A 14,230-nucleotide genomic window follows, 5' to 3' on the forward strand; every position below is an offset into this window, starting at 1 on the left:
CACACACACACACACACATTTTACACATATGCTTGTATATTTACAATAGCACTTGCTGTGCTATATCAAATGCAAAAGCAAAAACATGCAAAAATCAGCCTTTTACCTACATTATCATTCGTCTGATCTTTGCACAGTGACGGTCTGCAGGGTTTTTCATAATGACAGTAATAAAACTTAATGGCCCAGGATGTTAAAGACAGGCCTGTGCTCTCCTGGCACAGATGATGTGTCATATGCTGTGGAGTCTATCAATGGCCATATGTGACCCTGGAGCACAAAACCAGTCTTAAGTCGCTGGGGTATATTTGTAGCAATAGCCAAAAATACATTGTATGGGTCAAAATTATCGATTTTTCTTTTATGCCAAAAATCATTAAGATATTAAGTAAAGATCATGTTCCATGAAGATATTTTGTAAATGTCCTACCGTAAATATATTAAAACTTAATTTTTGACTAGAAATATGCATTGCTAAGGACTTCATTTGGACAACTTTAAAGGCGATTTTCTAAATATTTAGATTTTTGTATCCCGGCCAAATATTGTCCTATCCTAACAAACCATACATCAATGGAAAGCTTATTTATTCAGCTTCATCTCAATTTTTAAATTGACACTTATGACTGGTTTTGTGGTCCAGGGTCACATATGTTACTGGAAATCCACCGGTCACTGCCTGGCATTACAGCATATAACGCTTTTATTCAGATGACTGTTTAGAAGTTTTCCTAAAACGTGCTTTTCAGACTCTCTCTCTCGTTTCTTTGCCCTCTAACAATGTCTAAAAATGTATACACCCACCACAGGAAAACTGTTACTGAACCAAGTCATGAACCATATTTCAATCCACCATATCTTAAGCATTCCTTGTTGCAAATGACATTTTAACATTTTCTAAATAAAATGTCCGTTTTGTCTGGCTAAGGCTAATTTCATAGCTAAAATGTTATGTTATGTAAACAAAGTAATACTTTTTGACTTTCTCAGTTTGTGTAAATCCACATGGGGTTCAGAATATAATTTTTTTTATCCACAGTAATTTTACACTTGTCTAGTACAAATATGTCGCTTTGTTTCATGATTACAGTGTATACGTTTTTCTTTGCCCCGTCTGCGCAACTGGAGTTTAAATCAGTTGCTGTCTTCTGCTAGTTAGCGAAGCATTAAAAAAACTATCTAAACTGATAAATAACAGATTGGAGATTAAAATAATAGCAGATTTGTCTCATTTAAAATTATTAATAAAAACAGAGACGAAAAATGTACTTAAGCCAGAATTTTAATTTTACTATGGTAAAATAAATGTTCATTGATATCTTCAAAAGATTTTTGAATTTTGGCACACTTTTTTTTCTATATAATGTTGATATGGTAACTAATAAATACTGTTAATTTGGTTATGCTGGCATGTGTGGAAATATTCAAACCATGTGTGTTAACTTACAACTAACCCCGCGTTACTTTGTGCCCCGCGCTCCCCTATTCTAAATACACACAATTAAATCACATTTTCACACTTATTTGACATAATTTGCTTTATCTGACAAAATTAAAGTTCGATTTGGAGGCGACACACAATAAAAAATATATTATTTACCTTGATTTTTCTTTGTTTTCTCCATAACATAGGCTATGTCACCTCATCTCAAGTAGCCTATGCACACTTTCTTAGTACAAGTACACTAATATTTGAATTGTTGGTTGTGGTGGAAACGACGTCAAAACTTATAAATACGTTATGTAATATTTCTTATAGTTCCCCCATTTTTCTCACTTTCAAGAAAATATCAAGATCTATATTAAATCCTTGTCTACTTCCTGTAACAAAAAGGCAGCTAAAACTTTGAGTGTATGCTCACTTTTTGGTATTTTTGTATAATTTTTATGTTTTGTAGGAAAGATTGTTTTGTTTATTGCTATGTGATCTGTTTAAATTTTTTTTTATGTAATCGTTTTTTGTTGTTGTTGTTATTTTATTATTATTATTATTATTATTATTGTTATTATTTCTCTCTTTCTTCTGAATTTTAATTGCTATGTATTGTTTTGCCATCCTTGAACCCCTGGCTCTTTTCCTTGGCATATGTTTTTTCACTTTTGTATTCCGTAAGCAAGTGTTTAATAAAAAAAAAACACACACACATATATATATATATTTCTTATAGTTTAATTGATTTTTTAAAATGTAAAATTTGTTACAAATTTCGTTTTTTACGATTAAAATTCTGGGTCTGGGGGACAAGGTTAAAACATTTGAAAAATAGCACACACAAAAAACATAAATTATAACATACCAACATAGGGGAAAATGTGACGTAGGTTATAACAAAAATAAAACGTTGAAATCTAATAGTGTAATTAAAATATTTTTCTTTTCTGTCTTGAGACATAAAAGTGCCTGAAGTTGGAGAAATGCCGTTTATGTATCGCTTATATATCTCCTTTAAGTATCACTTTGTATCCATACCATACTCCGTATCTATACTAGGCTACTATAGGCTACTAACCGCCTGACACAAGACAGACCCGTAAGACTGGTCTAGTAACCGCTTGGTGCCGCCTGTGGGAGAAACACGGAAGAAGAGTTCATTCAAAGCGTTTGGGGATCCGCGCGGACACACGTACACGAGTTTCTCCCGGTAAACATGCTCCCGTGACGCTTCTCCAATGCTCCCTCGCGTTTTACTCTCACTCGCAGCGGTTTTAAGTGGAGATGTCTGGAAACACATTACTGCATGGACTGATTCTCTTCTATTCAATTCACCCGCTCGTGCTCGCCGAAAAACCGGGTAAGTGAACAAAAACACGGCAGATGATCGGAAACAAAAGGGGCAGTTTGCTGAGGCGTCAGAGGTTACTGGTGGAGGACTTTGTGTAGTTGTTTGCATGTAGCGTGCATTTGTGCTTTTATATCATTACAAGTAAACGCACAGCTTGTTCTGAGGAGATATAATGTTTCAAACTTTGTTACACGAGCTCCAGATTGATCCTGTAAACTCTTGAGCTCTGTGAGTTTGATTTATCATTTTAGAAATAGTCTTGGATTACAGTTTAAACCGGGACATATGTTTGTTTCGCGTACATGCTGTCTTAGAATTTGTGTTCAGGAACAGTGTCGTGTTGCATGTTTCTCCATGAAACTGTAGAATTGCTTCCAACTCGTAAACCTGGAGATTTAATACCTAAAAAGTTGATATCCTTATACGTAGTAGGTAAGATATTTGGTGTCATTAGAACATGTGCTGACTGTGTTGTAGCAGCAGTTGACACAACATGCTGGCGCAGTCTGTCCATGAGGACAACTTTCCCTCAAATCACTCTCACAATGGAACTGGATTGCAGTCAGAGTGCCTGGATGGTCAAAGCAGCATCTGGAAACCCATAACTTTCATTGCTGCACTGAGGTCTTTTTTTTTTTTTACTGCTGGGATATTTGTTATTATTCTGCATATGACCTTATCCAAAGTAGCTTACTGTGCACACATTGAGACAAAACAACTGGAGAAACCTTTCATTGTTAAAGGAATAGTACAGCCAAAAGTGAAAATGCTGGTATTTACTCTCGGAACCGTTATTACTTTCTTTCGTGGTTCACAAATAGAGAAATTTTGAAGAGTTTTACTGGTTGATTGAGGTTTTCAAGCTTTGAAGCAACATATAAAAGTATCCATATGACTCGTGCACTATATTCCATGTTTTTTAAACCATATATTACCTAAACAGACCGAAATATAAATAATTTGTCACTGAACACCTTGACATCTGCACTAGCTCTCCGTGGCAGTTTCATGAGAGAAGCATGTATGTCTGATTTGGGAATGAATCACTCTGAGTCTGATCTTTCCAATGAATTGGTTGATTTATCTTCATGCATTTGCAGAAGCTCTCATTTAAAGGGTTAGTTCACCCCAAAATAAAGTTATGATTTACTTATCCATATGACGTTCCGAACCCATAAGACTTTGGTTCATCTTCGAAACACAGATGTTTAATGAAACCTGAGAGGTTTCATAGAATTTGTACCTCCATTGAAAGACAAGGTTGCAAAAACTTAAAAGATCTGGAAAAGGTTATAATAGCGTCATAAAATGAGTCCACATGAATTGAGCGCTTTGATTCGAGTTTTGTGAAGAGATACAATTCCTTAATGTGATGAACAGATTTATAACCTTATTGAATCTTTTAAAGTTTGGTTACCTTGACTTTAAGTGGAGGGACAGAAACCTCTCAGGTTTCATTAAAAATATCTTTGTTTCTAAGATGAATTAAATTCTTAAGAGTTTGAAACGACATGACGGTGAGCAAACTGAGAGATGTTTTTTTTTTTTTTTTGTGAACTATCCTTTTAAAGGTATAAATCTTATTGGAATCAAACCCATGACATTGGCATTGCTCTACTGTTTAAGCTGCAGGAATGCTTAATGATTTAGTTCACTCACTAAAGCAGTCCACTTTTGTTACCTTTTTGAATTTTGTTTTACTCTTGAAAACTCTAGTACCCACAAGGTCTAATTGGATGGATAAGAGAGTACTTCTTTACTGTATGGTATCACTCCCCTTGACGTGTTATTTATTTTTGTATTATAGTAAGTTATCCTAGAACTATTGCTTTAACATAAATACTGGCAGTATTCTTGCCAAGCATCATGTTTTTGATTGTACACTCTTAAATATAAATGTTCTTTATTGGCGTCAATGGTTCCATGAAGAGCGTTTAACATCAATGGAAGCTTTCCATTGCACAAAAGGTTCTTTATAGTGAAAAAGGTGTTTAGATTAATAAAATGCTCTTCACATAAGAAAAAAAATGGTTCTTTTAAGAACTGTTCACTGAAAGTTTCTTTGGAGTTGTTCTACGGCATTGCTGCAAAATCACAGGCTAAATAGAATATCCTCAACTAGTGTGTGAACCCTTATTTGGTGCATGTTAGGAGACAGTCGAATTGTCTGTACATGCAGAACTCTCTCTGTTGTGAATATTTGTCTTCCACCCTGGGGCAGACGATGGCCAGGTGTTCCTTAACATGCTGAAAGAGCAGGTTTTGAAGCTCTGTTGTGTTCTTCTCTGTTGGAATGAATGGAAAAAAGAGCTAAAACCGCTTTTGGTCATTTTAAATAAATGTTATTGTTGACTCCTTTTTAATAAATAATCTTGAATATTCTTCAAGGCAAGACACTACAGGCTAAAACATTGTTTTTCATGAATTGGTCAATTTTGAGATTTGGCTTTTCATGACGGGTTGTTTCAAACTAGTTTAAAGAAAACATCCAAAATACACTTAAGTATTTTATTGAGCTTTATCTGATTGCTTGTGTATATTCCAATTACTGTACATATATTTAAGGGCTCTTTTCTCATGCACTGAGACAGAATTTTTATATTTTTATATATTCTGAAGGTTTTTACAGAGCAGTTTGTTCATTTTTAACATTTTATAACTAAAAACGTGGTGAAAGTTTATATTTTTCTGGCTTATGACAGTATTTTCTGATTCTGAGATATAAAAAGATATATATCGCCTCAGTAAAAACCATTGCCTCTAATATGTCAACAAAATGAAACAAATTTTGAACCTGGCTTTATCCAGTGTTCAGATTTCTTTTCTGTAAATATATGAAAATTAGTGCATATTTAATTAATATAGTCTCAAACATAACATTTCAGAAAGCTTGTAATACAAAAATGTTTTTTTACCCTGTTCACTTGGGCTGTCTTGCCTTAAATGTGCAGTTGTAGATTTTAATTTGTTTGCATGGCCATGATTAACATGTGATGTCATTCCTCCACCACCTGCCCTAAGGTTTCCGTCCATTAGTTTTCTTGCACCGACCCAACCCTACATCTGGATGGAGTTCAGACGCCACCACAAAGGCCACTGTGTGTCCGCCAGTATTTAGCACTGACGTAATACTAGCTAAGGTCAAAGAAAGCACTTCTGGTTAGTGCGGGTGAATGTTCCCTTAGAAACACACCGGAGCTATTTATAGCATTCGTCCCGTTTCATTCCTAGTGTCATTTAAGAATGCCGTCGATGTCACGAAACTCTGGGGTCTCAGAGTCTGTTATGCGCATACATCAACGCCAAGTTCCTGCGTGGCTGCTGGAGACTCAGCTGTCTGGAAGGAAAGGAGTTGATGGTGCCATCACAGGTGTGAGTGCCTTTACTGTGGGAGACAGTGGCATAACGGAGCCTTAACATATCAGTGAACAGTAACATTCTTGACAGTACTTGCACAAATGCTCAAATACTCAGCGTGGGAGCTCTTCGCCCTGGGATCATCCATAAGACTTGTGTCTGGCAGCTGACGGTTTCTAACACCACCTTTGTCACTGATCAGTGAGCATATGTGAGGAACAATGTATTTCTCTAATAAGGGTGCTGTATCAACTTTTAATTACAAAACTTATACTTCGATCTAAGTAGAGGCTTCTTCTGGTGTTTTGACTTGTCTTAGGGGCATGTACATGTTGAACCACTCTGTAAATTAAACTTTCTGCTGGCTAATATAATATTATTTGGTTTACATTAGGTTGCATTGCATTGCATTGGCGTGCATTGGCTTGTTTGGTTTCATGTAATCTTTTGTTGCAACAGAATCAGTCATTCTTGTGCATTTGGAGTCTTGCTGTTACATAATAGATTGGATTGCTGTTTTGGTATCTACAAGAGTTTAATGAGTCTGGGGCTTGAATCAATATTATGTTGTCTTTTAAAATTAAGGAATGAGCTTTAAAAGCTTTAATTTAAGGTGATTTCTTTGACTTTCAGTTTGGGTGAGTGAAATTTTTATGTTTTTGAAATAGCCTAAGTCTTTTAAGCGAAGCCTTTTAAGTCAGCAGCGCGCACACTGAACAACAAAACTCTGCTGTTTCAGCGATGACTCATCTGAACGCCTCTGATTGGCTATTGCATTCTTAAACTCAACAGAATTGTATGTGAATGGTTATAATGCGCAACATTGTAAAAATCAGTAAAAAGAAACATGATCAAACAAATAAGCCCTAATATTAATTAGATAATAATACTAGCCTGATAATAATAATAATAATCGTCTTGATATTGTCAAAGCCCCTAATGCTGATTTGCTGCTCAAGAAACATTTCTTATTATTATCAATGTTGAAAACAGTTGTGCTGCATAGTATTTTTGTGGAAACCATGATGCATCATTTTCAAGATCCTTTGATGAATGGAAAGTTCTGACAAACAGCATTTAATTGAAATGAATTGTTCTGTAAATGTCTTTACTGTCACTTTTGATCAATTTAATGCATCCTTGCTATAAGTGATTTCTTAATATACAAATCTTTCTGACCTCAAACTTTTGAATTGTAATGTTTTTTTTTTTAAATACTGATCTGTTGTACATGTAAACACAGTCAATGATTGTCTCTAATTTGAGCATGAAAAAATACACTTTGCATACTAAATATTGAGTGTTAGTCTTGTTCCTCCTGGGTCTGAATTCAGCATTCTTTATTACAACAAACTCTCGTTTTTCTTTTACAGATGATGGCTGTGGTCATTATGTCCTTGGCCAAGAGAGTGGTGTCCTGTCCTCCAAGAACTACCCAGGAACTTACCCCAACAACTCCTGGTGTGAATGGCGAATCCGCGTACCCATTGGCCACACTATTGTCCTCAAGTTTGGAGACCTGAACATGGAGAAGAAGGACTGTGAGACTGACTATTTGAAGGTTCTGAAAGGATCGTATGGGGCAGAAATGGGTGAGCTGTTTGAATCATTCATGTGTTGTACATGGTGCTTACATAATGTTGTTTTCTCAGCCATTATCTAGTTATTCCCTAGTGGTCACTAGATCCTCCATTGGGGTCAAACAATATATGAAAACCAGATGTTCTCAGTGGCGAATGGTGGTACAGCTTCTTGTTTTGATGTCTTCATCTTTTGTCAGTGTATCAGGGCTTTCTTGTTTGATTAATGAAAAAAATGTGGTGGAATAAGTTGTTTTTGTCTTAGTGGTTTTCTTGAAGCTTTAGTGCATTTCTCAAGAAGATGAACTGTCTTGCTGCTCAGGAATATTAGAGTAAAGGACATTTTGACAGCTGCATTTTAATTTAAAATTGAAGTGTGGCACCAAACCTAATGATTATTTTCAAACAGGTTTCCCAAACCTCCGTTGGTTGGAAAAACAGATACAGTCCTGCCCCAAACTGATACCATTGGTTGAGCCAATTGTTGCTGTGTGGGGCTGAACCGGAAAGACTGTAGGAAAGACTGCTGTATTTAGAAATCTAATTTGAGTCTGGTTGTACTTGTGCAGTCGTATTGTGATATAGTTGATCATATGCTCTTTAGTCAGTTTAAACTCCTCTAGATCACATTACTGTGAGTAAACCTGAGTAAAGCGCTGTAAATCAGAATGCTGTCATGAGTCGGCACCAGTCACACATTGATAAGTTTACTGTAAAGCAGGAGGAAACCACAGAAATCAGTGTGTCAGAGGATGTTTCAGAGTTTATGGTGAAATGTTGCCAATTCTGTTTCCTAAAGGATATTGTCACTTGTTATCAACCATTTCTGCTATTTTTCTTTTCGAATGAGCTTGCTGTTTTTGCACTATATTGGCATAAAGTGTATTCTTTTTTTGATTGACCCTTCGCAAAGACTCATCCCCTTTCGTTACTGTTACTACGTCCGACAAGCCATGGCGCTCTCACGCTACACATCATGTGCTCACGCAGTGAAAAATACATCGCAGAGCAAAGAGGAAACTGACAACGCACTGACAGACAAGACAGAGCAGGTTACTTTTGGTATGAAACAAAGTCTAGAAATGCAACAATAAATGCCGTTTTGCTGCTCTTTAATGTGTCTGGTTTTTGTTTGATCCATTCCAACATTCTAAGGGTGCTTTTACACCTGGCCCGTTGTTTCGGAACCTGGCGCGTTTCCCCCCTTAGCTCGGTTCGTTTGGGCATATGTGAACACGGCAATCGCGCTCTGATCCACGCCAAAACAATCGGTCCGAGATCGCCTGAACGAGGTGTTCTCGGCTCGATTGAAAACGAACTCTGGAGCGGTTAGGTTGTAGTGAGAAAGCAATCCGATCTTACGGACCAAGGAACCAGGCTATATCACAATGTATAATGGGTAATTACATAAGTTCCGTGAAGAGAATTAGCTTTGTTGTTTTGTTAATACTTCAAAATGAACCTGTGAATGTCTGTGGGTGAGCACGTCTTCGCCATTCAAAATAAAAAAGCATGATGTCCAAATTATTGCCCGTTCAAAATACAGATTGTAATGTCACACCATATGACGCCCATTTTACGGACAAAATGTATTTAGCCAGAACTTGCTTTAAAATCACGCACAGACATCAACACTTTCTGTGTCCATTAAAAATGTCTAATTCTGTTACTTAAACTGTAAATCTATCAATTATTTATACTTTGCTGAGATATATGGTTATATTATTAAGGTCACACATAGTCCGGACAGTCACACCATATGACAATTTTTATGTTTAGATAAACATTTGAAGTAGAGGTATTTATACACCAGTAAAGCTATGGTATGCTGTAATAATATCTTGTCAGAGGAACAACATAAAGATATAAATTTTTAACAAATACCCATTTTTATTAGTATATGACATCATGGACCACTGCCTGCGTCGCATCTTTGTCAACACAAAAGCGCATTCTGTGTAATATGAGCGCGTCACACGTGAGCGGTTAATCACGTGCGCCGACATGCGGTTGGATCGTTTTCTCTTTATTGTTATCATTGGCATATTGTCAAAGTGTCTAATTTTAACGTTTGGCAATATTTCTATTCAAAATCGCGATTTCTCGATTTCAAAAAAATTAAATCGCGGCAAAACATTAAATTCAAATTAATCGGAAAAATCGCCCAGCCCTACGAGAAATTGATCTAGAGCGTCCCCGTTCTCTCCAAAATCCCAAAAGAACTGCAGGTTACATCTGAATCTCTGTGTGATGAATGTACCCACCTACTGCTTTGTGAATGATGGATGGTGAAGGAAAAGGATATAGCAGCACTTCACTCGAGGTGAATGGGCTGTTCTGACTTATTAGGCTATAATCTTTCAGCCCTGAACCAGAGGTCTTTCTTGGTCATCCTGGTCAGAAAAGACGAACTGCCCTCCTTTGTGTAGATCCTTGGATCTTTAACATTGGAGGAATACTTTTCTTGCATGGATTGAAAAGTTGTTTTGTTAGAACAGAGCTTTGGGTGTTTGTATTGAAGCCAGAATTGTTGCTGTGGATAGACCTGAATCTTCCCACACTATATCTGGTTCCTCCCCAGCCAACCCTTTAACCACAAACACTGTTATGGTGTCTGAGTCGAGCCTCAGCCGCATCCACTGATCAAAGCGTCCTGCAGCAGGATGGCTGGAATTCCTCTCTGAGTGATTCTTAAACAGCAGTTGAGAGACGTTGGATGACTAAAGCTTTGTGTTGGTGCAGAGTTTGACAGTTTTGTCATTCACACCTCTCGGTGTGTTGACCCTTTGGTCCGTTCGGTCATAATGTTTTACAGATTAAATTGTCATGATAATCATCAGAGCTTATCAAAATCTCATCAGTGTTCGGGGTGTTATCCTTCAGTCAGCAGACAAGTCTTAAACTTTCCAGAAACACACTATTTCTGCCTTTTTGGTTTCATAAATGGCTTCTAAACCATTTATTTATACTTTTATTTATATTTTTATTTGGCACTTGGCAGGTGTTAATTTTGAACCCAGTTTTGGTGGATGTTCATTTTCATTCATATTACTAATAATCAATATGAATCTAATTCCTTATCTAGGGTTAAATTTTCATAAAGTTTAATAAATTCACTTGCATTTCATCTAGTTTCCTGGGAGTACTGTGGTGGTCTGATGCCCAAGCCTGCACCGATTCACACGGACTCCAGCGAACTGACCGTCCGCTTTCGTAGCAGCCAGCACATCTCTGGAAGAGGATTCCTGCTTTCATACTCCACAGAAAACCACAAAGGTACCCTTACTTTAAAATGAAAAGTGTGAATCATCTTAACACAACATTGTACATATGTAGCTTCTAAGGATGTTCATTTTAACCGTTAACCGACCGTAAGAATTTTTGACCGATCTAGGGCCTTCACGGGGAATGTTAAGCAGGCCAGCGGTCGGGGGTGGAATGCACTAATGGCTCGTCCCATTGTCTGACAGCCATTTGTCGTAAGAATTTTTGACCGATTAATACAATCATTTAAACGGTTTAAAAAGTCATTTATTAATTTTTTTTCAGTAATTTATCAAAATATTTAAAAAGGTTTGCTGCATGGTTAAAATACGCTACATGTAGGCTATATAAAAAAACGATCGAATACAAGTCGCATTTTATTATTTCTTTCAGAAATAGGCCTAATGCCGATGGTATGTGGACGCCCTGAGGATACGCGGTGACAGATCATTTGTGCTGCCTCCATTGTTCTCCCTGGTCACTTAGTGGGCAGTGAACTCTGAATGAAAGGCGTTTATGTAATTGTACATACCTCTCCAGCGAATCGAGGTCGGAGATTTGGGTTATGCAAAGGATTGACCGAGCAGCAATGGATAGTTTGATGTGGAGAGAATCATGTGCTTGGGCTTTGAGCTATAACTCAAGTTAAGGGCCTTTCTGAAGGCTTAGCATTATGGTAAAATCTCTTCCTGTTTGTGAAAGCTAAGCTGGCCGAGCTTTATGCGTGTCACAGCATTGATTTTGTGAGGGTAATTAAAAGGTTATTTTCATTTAAAGGGGTCATATGATGCGATTTCATTTTTTCCTTTCTCTTTAGAGTGTTACAAGCTCTTGGTGCATAAAGAAGATCTGTAAAGTTGCAAAGACTAAAGTCTCAAATCCAAAGAGATATTCTTTATAAAAGTTAAGAGTTAGCCACACCTACCTAAAACGGCTCGTTCGAACACGCCCCCACATATCTACCACACTATGTGGGAAGATTTGCATAACACCGCCCAAATGTTCACGCAAAGAAAGAAGGAGTAACTTTTATTCTCGCTGTAAATTATTGTAACTATTGTTATTATTAATGCTAATGTATTTATATATATATATATATATATATATGGTAATTGTCTGTGACTTTGTCATGTGAGTGAGTGAGGTTTATGTCTAAGTAAATGCTTCAATCCTATACGTGGAAGTGCACGAAGTGGGTCTTCATCCTGTTGTGATGCTCATGTCCTGTTGTTCTTGTTTTTGTTGTTGAGTTGGGGGCCTGTTTCCTTTGTGGAGACACTTCTGATCTGCTCCATTTTTACCCTCATTGTGTGGCCTCCTCTGCTTTCCTCCTCAGAGCTGCTGACATGCTTGGACAGAGGCAGTCATTTCCCGGTGTCAAAGTACAGGTGAGAGTATGTCTTCAGGATAGAGAAGCCTGGAAAATGTTACACTTACACAAGCTGGCTGATAAAGCTTCATATTTTTTCAGCCTTATAAAAATGTGTATATGGGTCAAAGACAAAACATTTTTAGATCTAGAAAAAGTATGAAGTATGTTGTTTCATTTTAACATTAATATATCTGTTACGCTGAATGACGATGGAACATTATTTCACCTATATTTTGACATTTTATTTAATTTATTTTATTTAAGCATTAAAGTACACAATTTATTTGCATTTAATATGCTTTCTATGTATATAAAATCAGTTTTGTAAATTTAATTGCAAACACCAAAATGGGACGTCTCATCTTTGACCCAATTATTATTATTATTATTACTAATATTATTATAAATTTGATGATTATAAATCAGAATTTAATTTTAGAATATTTTTTATAATTGGAATGAGGAATGTGAAACCACTCTTTAGGTAAATAAAAGTAAAATTGCATTTAAATCATCACAAAAGCACAAATATACATGAATAAATACATAAATATAGTGGATATATTGAGAATATTCAATATGTATTGCCCAGACCTCTCTACAGCTATTCAATTGAAATATATCCATGCTACAAGACATTACATAATAAAAAAAAAGTAACTCTAGGTAATAGTCACAGTTTTCCAGACTATGTCTCATTCCATTGATGCTAATAATTTTGGAATCTCACTATATATGGAATCTCATAATTATAGCCGTCGGCTATAATTAACTGACGTGCTGTAAGCAGATCTTTCTCTTTGTTCTCGTCCCGTGTAGGAAGTACTGTCCGGCCGGATGTGCAGCGGTGATGGGAGACGTGTCTGGGGACATTTCCCTGGGCTACAGACATGTGAGTAGCGTCTCATTGTTTTCCTCAGGTGTGGCTGGCATGCCACGGCTCATTCCGCGTCCGCGGGAGAATGTTAGGCAAGTTTATTTACAAGGACGACGTACAGCCAAGCAGCTGCTCGGCGGGGTGCTTCCCGAAGAGGTTTCAGATGCAGCGGCTCGGCCAGGAAAAGCAGCTTCTCTAAGCAGATTTTCCCACAGGTGCTCAGGCCTCTAGGGCCTTCACGGGGAATGTTAAGCAGGCCAGCGGTCGGGGGTGGAATGCACTAATGGCTCGTCCCATTGTCTGACAGCCATTTGTTGTGACAGGGCTTGTGTGTGTGTGTATGTGGACGCCCTGAGGATACGCGGTGACAGATCATTTGTGCTGCCTCCATTGTTCTCCCTGGTCACTTAGTGGGCAGTGAACTCTGAATGAAAGGAGTTTATGTAATTGTGCATACCTCTCCAGTGAATCGGGGTCGGAGCTTTGGGCTACACGAGGGATTGGCCGAGCAGCAATGGATAGTTTGATGTGGAGAGAATCATGTGCTTGGGCTTTGAGCTATAACTCAAGTTAAGGGCCTTTCTGAAGGCTTAGCATTATGGTAAAATCTCTTCCTGTTTGTGAAAGCTAAGCTGGCCGAGCTTTATGCGTGTCACAGCATTGATTTTGTGAGGGTAATTAAAAGGTTATTTTCATTTAAAGGGGTCATATGATGCGATTTCATTTTTTCCTTTCTCTTTAGAGTGTTACAAGCTCTTGGTGCATAAAGAAGATCTGTAAAGTTGCAAAGACTAAAGTCTCAAATCCAAAGAGATATTCTTTATAAAAGTTAAGAGTTAGCCACACCTACCTAAAACGGCTCGTTCGAACACGCCCCCACATATCTACCTCACTATGTGGGAAGATTTGCATAACACCGCCCAAATGTTCACGCAAAGAAAGAAAGCGTAACTTTTATTCTTGTTGTAGTATTGTTGCTGCCGCCATGTCGTGAAGA

At 37.3% G+C, this 14,230-nt stretch overlaps 1 protein-coding gene across 4 annotated transcripts in view; it reads left to right on the plus strand.

Annotated features, from left to right (window-relative positions):
• The first annotated feature begins 2,528 nt into the window (after window positions 1–2,528).
• dcbld1 (discoidin, CUB and LCCL domain containing 1) overlaps window positions 2,529–14,230 on the plus strand; it is a 38,017-nt gene continuing 26,315 nt past the window's right edge. For all 4 annotated transcript variants that reach the window (XM_016556475.1, XM_016556477.1, XM_016556476.1 and 1 more), the window contains exons 1-5: window positions 2,529–2,792; window positions 7,514–7,732; window positions 10,853–10,996; window positions 12,321–12,372; window positions 13,176–13,248. In XM_016556475.1, the coding sequence (XP_016411961.1) occupies window positions 2,717–2,792; window positions 7,514–7,732; window positions 10,853–10,996; window positions 12,321–12,372; window positions 13,176–13,248 (564 nt within the window). In that variant the 5' untranslated portion in view covers window positions 2,529–2,716. The remainder of the gene's footprint in view (window positions 2,793–7,513; window positions 7,733–10,852; window positions 10,997–12,320; window positions 12,373–13,175; window positions 13,249–14,230) is intronic.

The sequence above is a fragment of the Sinocyclocheilus rhinocerous genome, unplaced genomic scaffold (genome assembly GCF_001515625.1).
Source record: "Sinocyclocheilus rhinocerous isolate Xijiao unplaced genomic scaffold, SAMN03320098_v1.1 scaffold827, whole genome shotgun sequence".
Lineage (NCBI taxonomy): Eukaryota > Metazoa > Chordata > Actinopteri > Cypriniformes > Cyprinidae > Sinocyclocheilus > Sinocyclocheilus rhinocerous.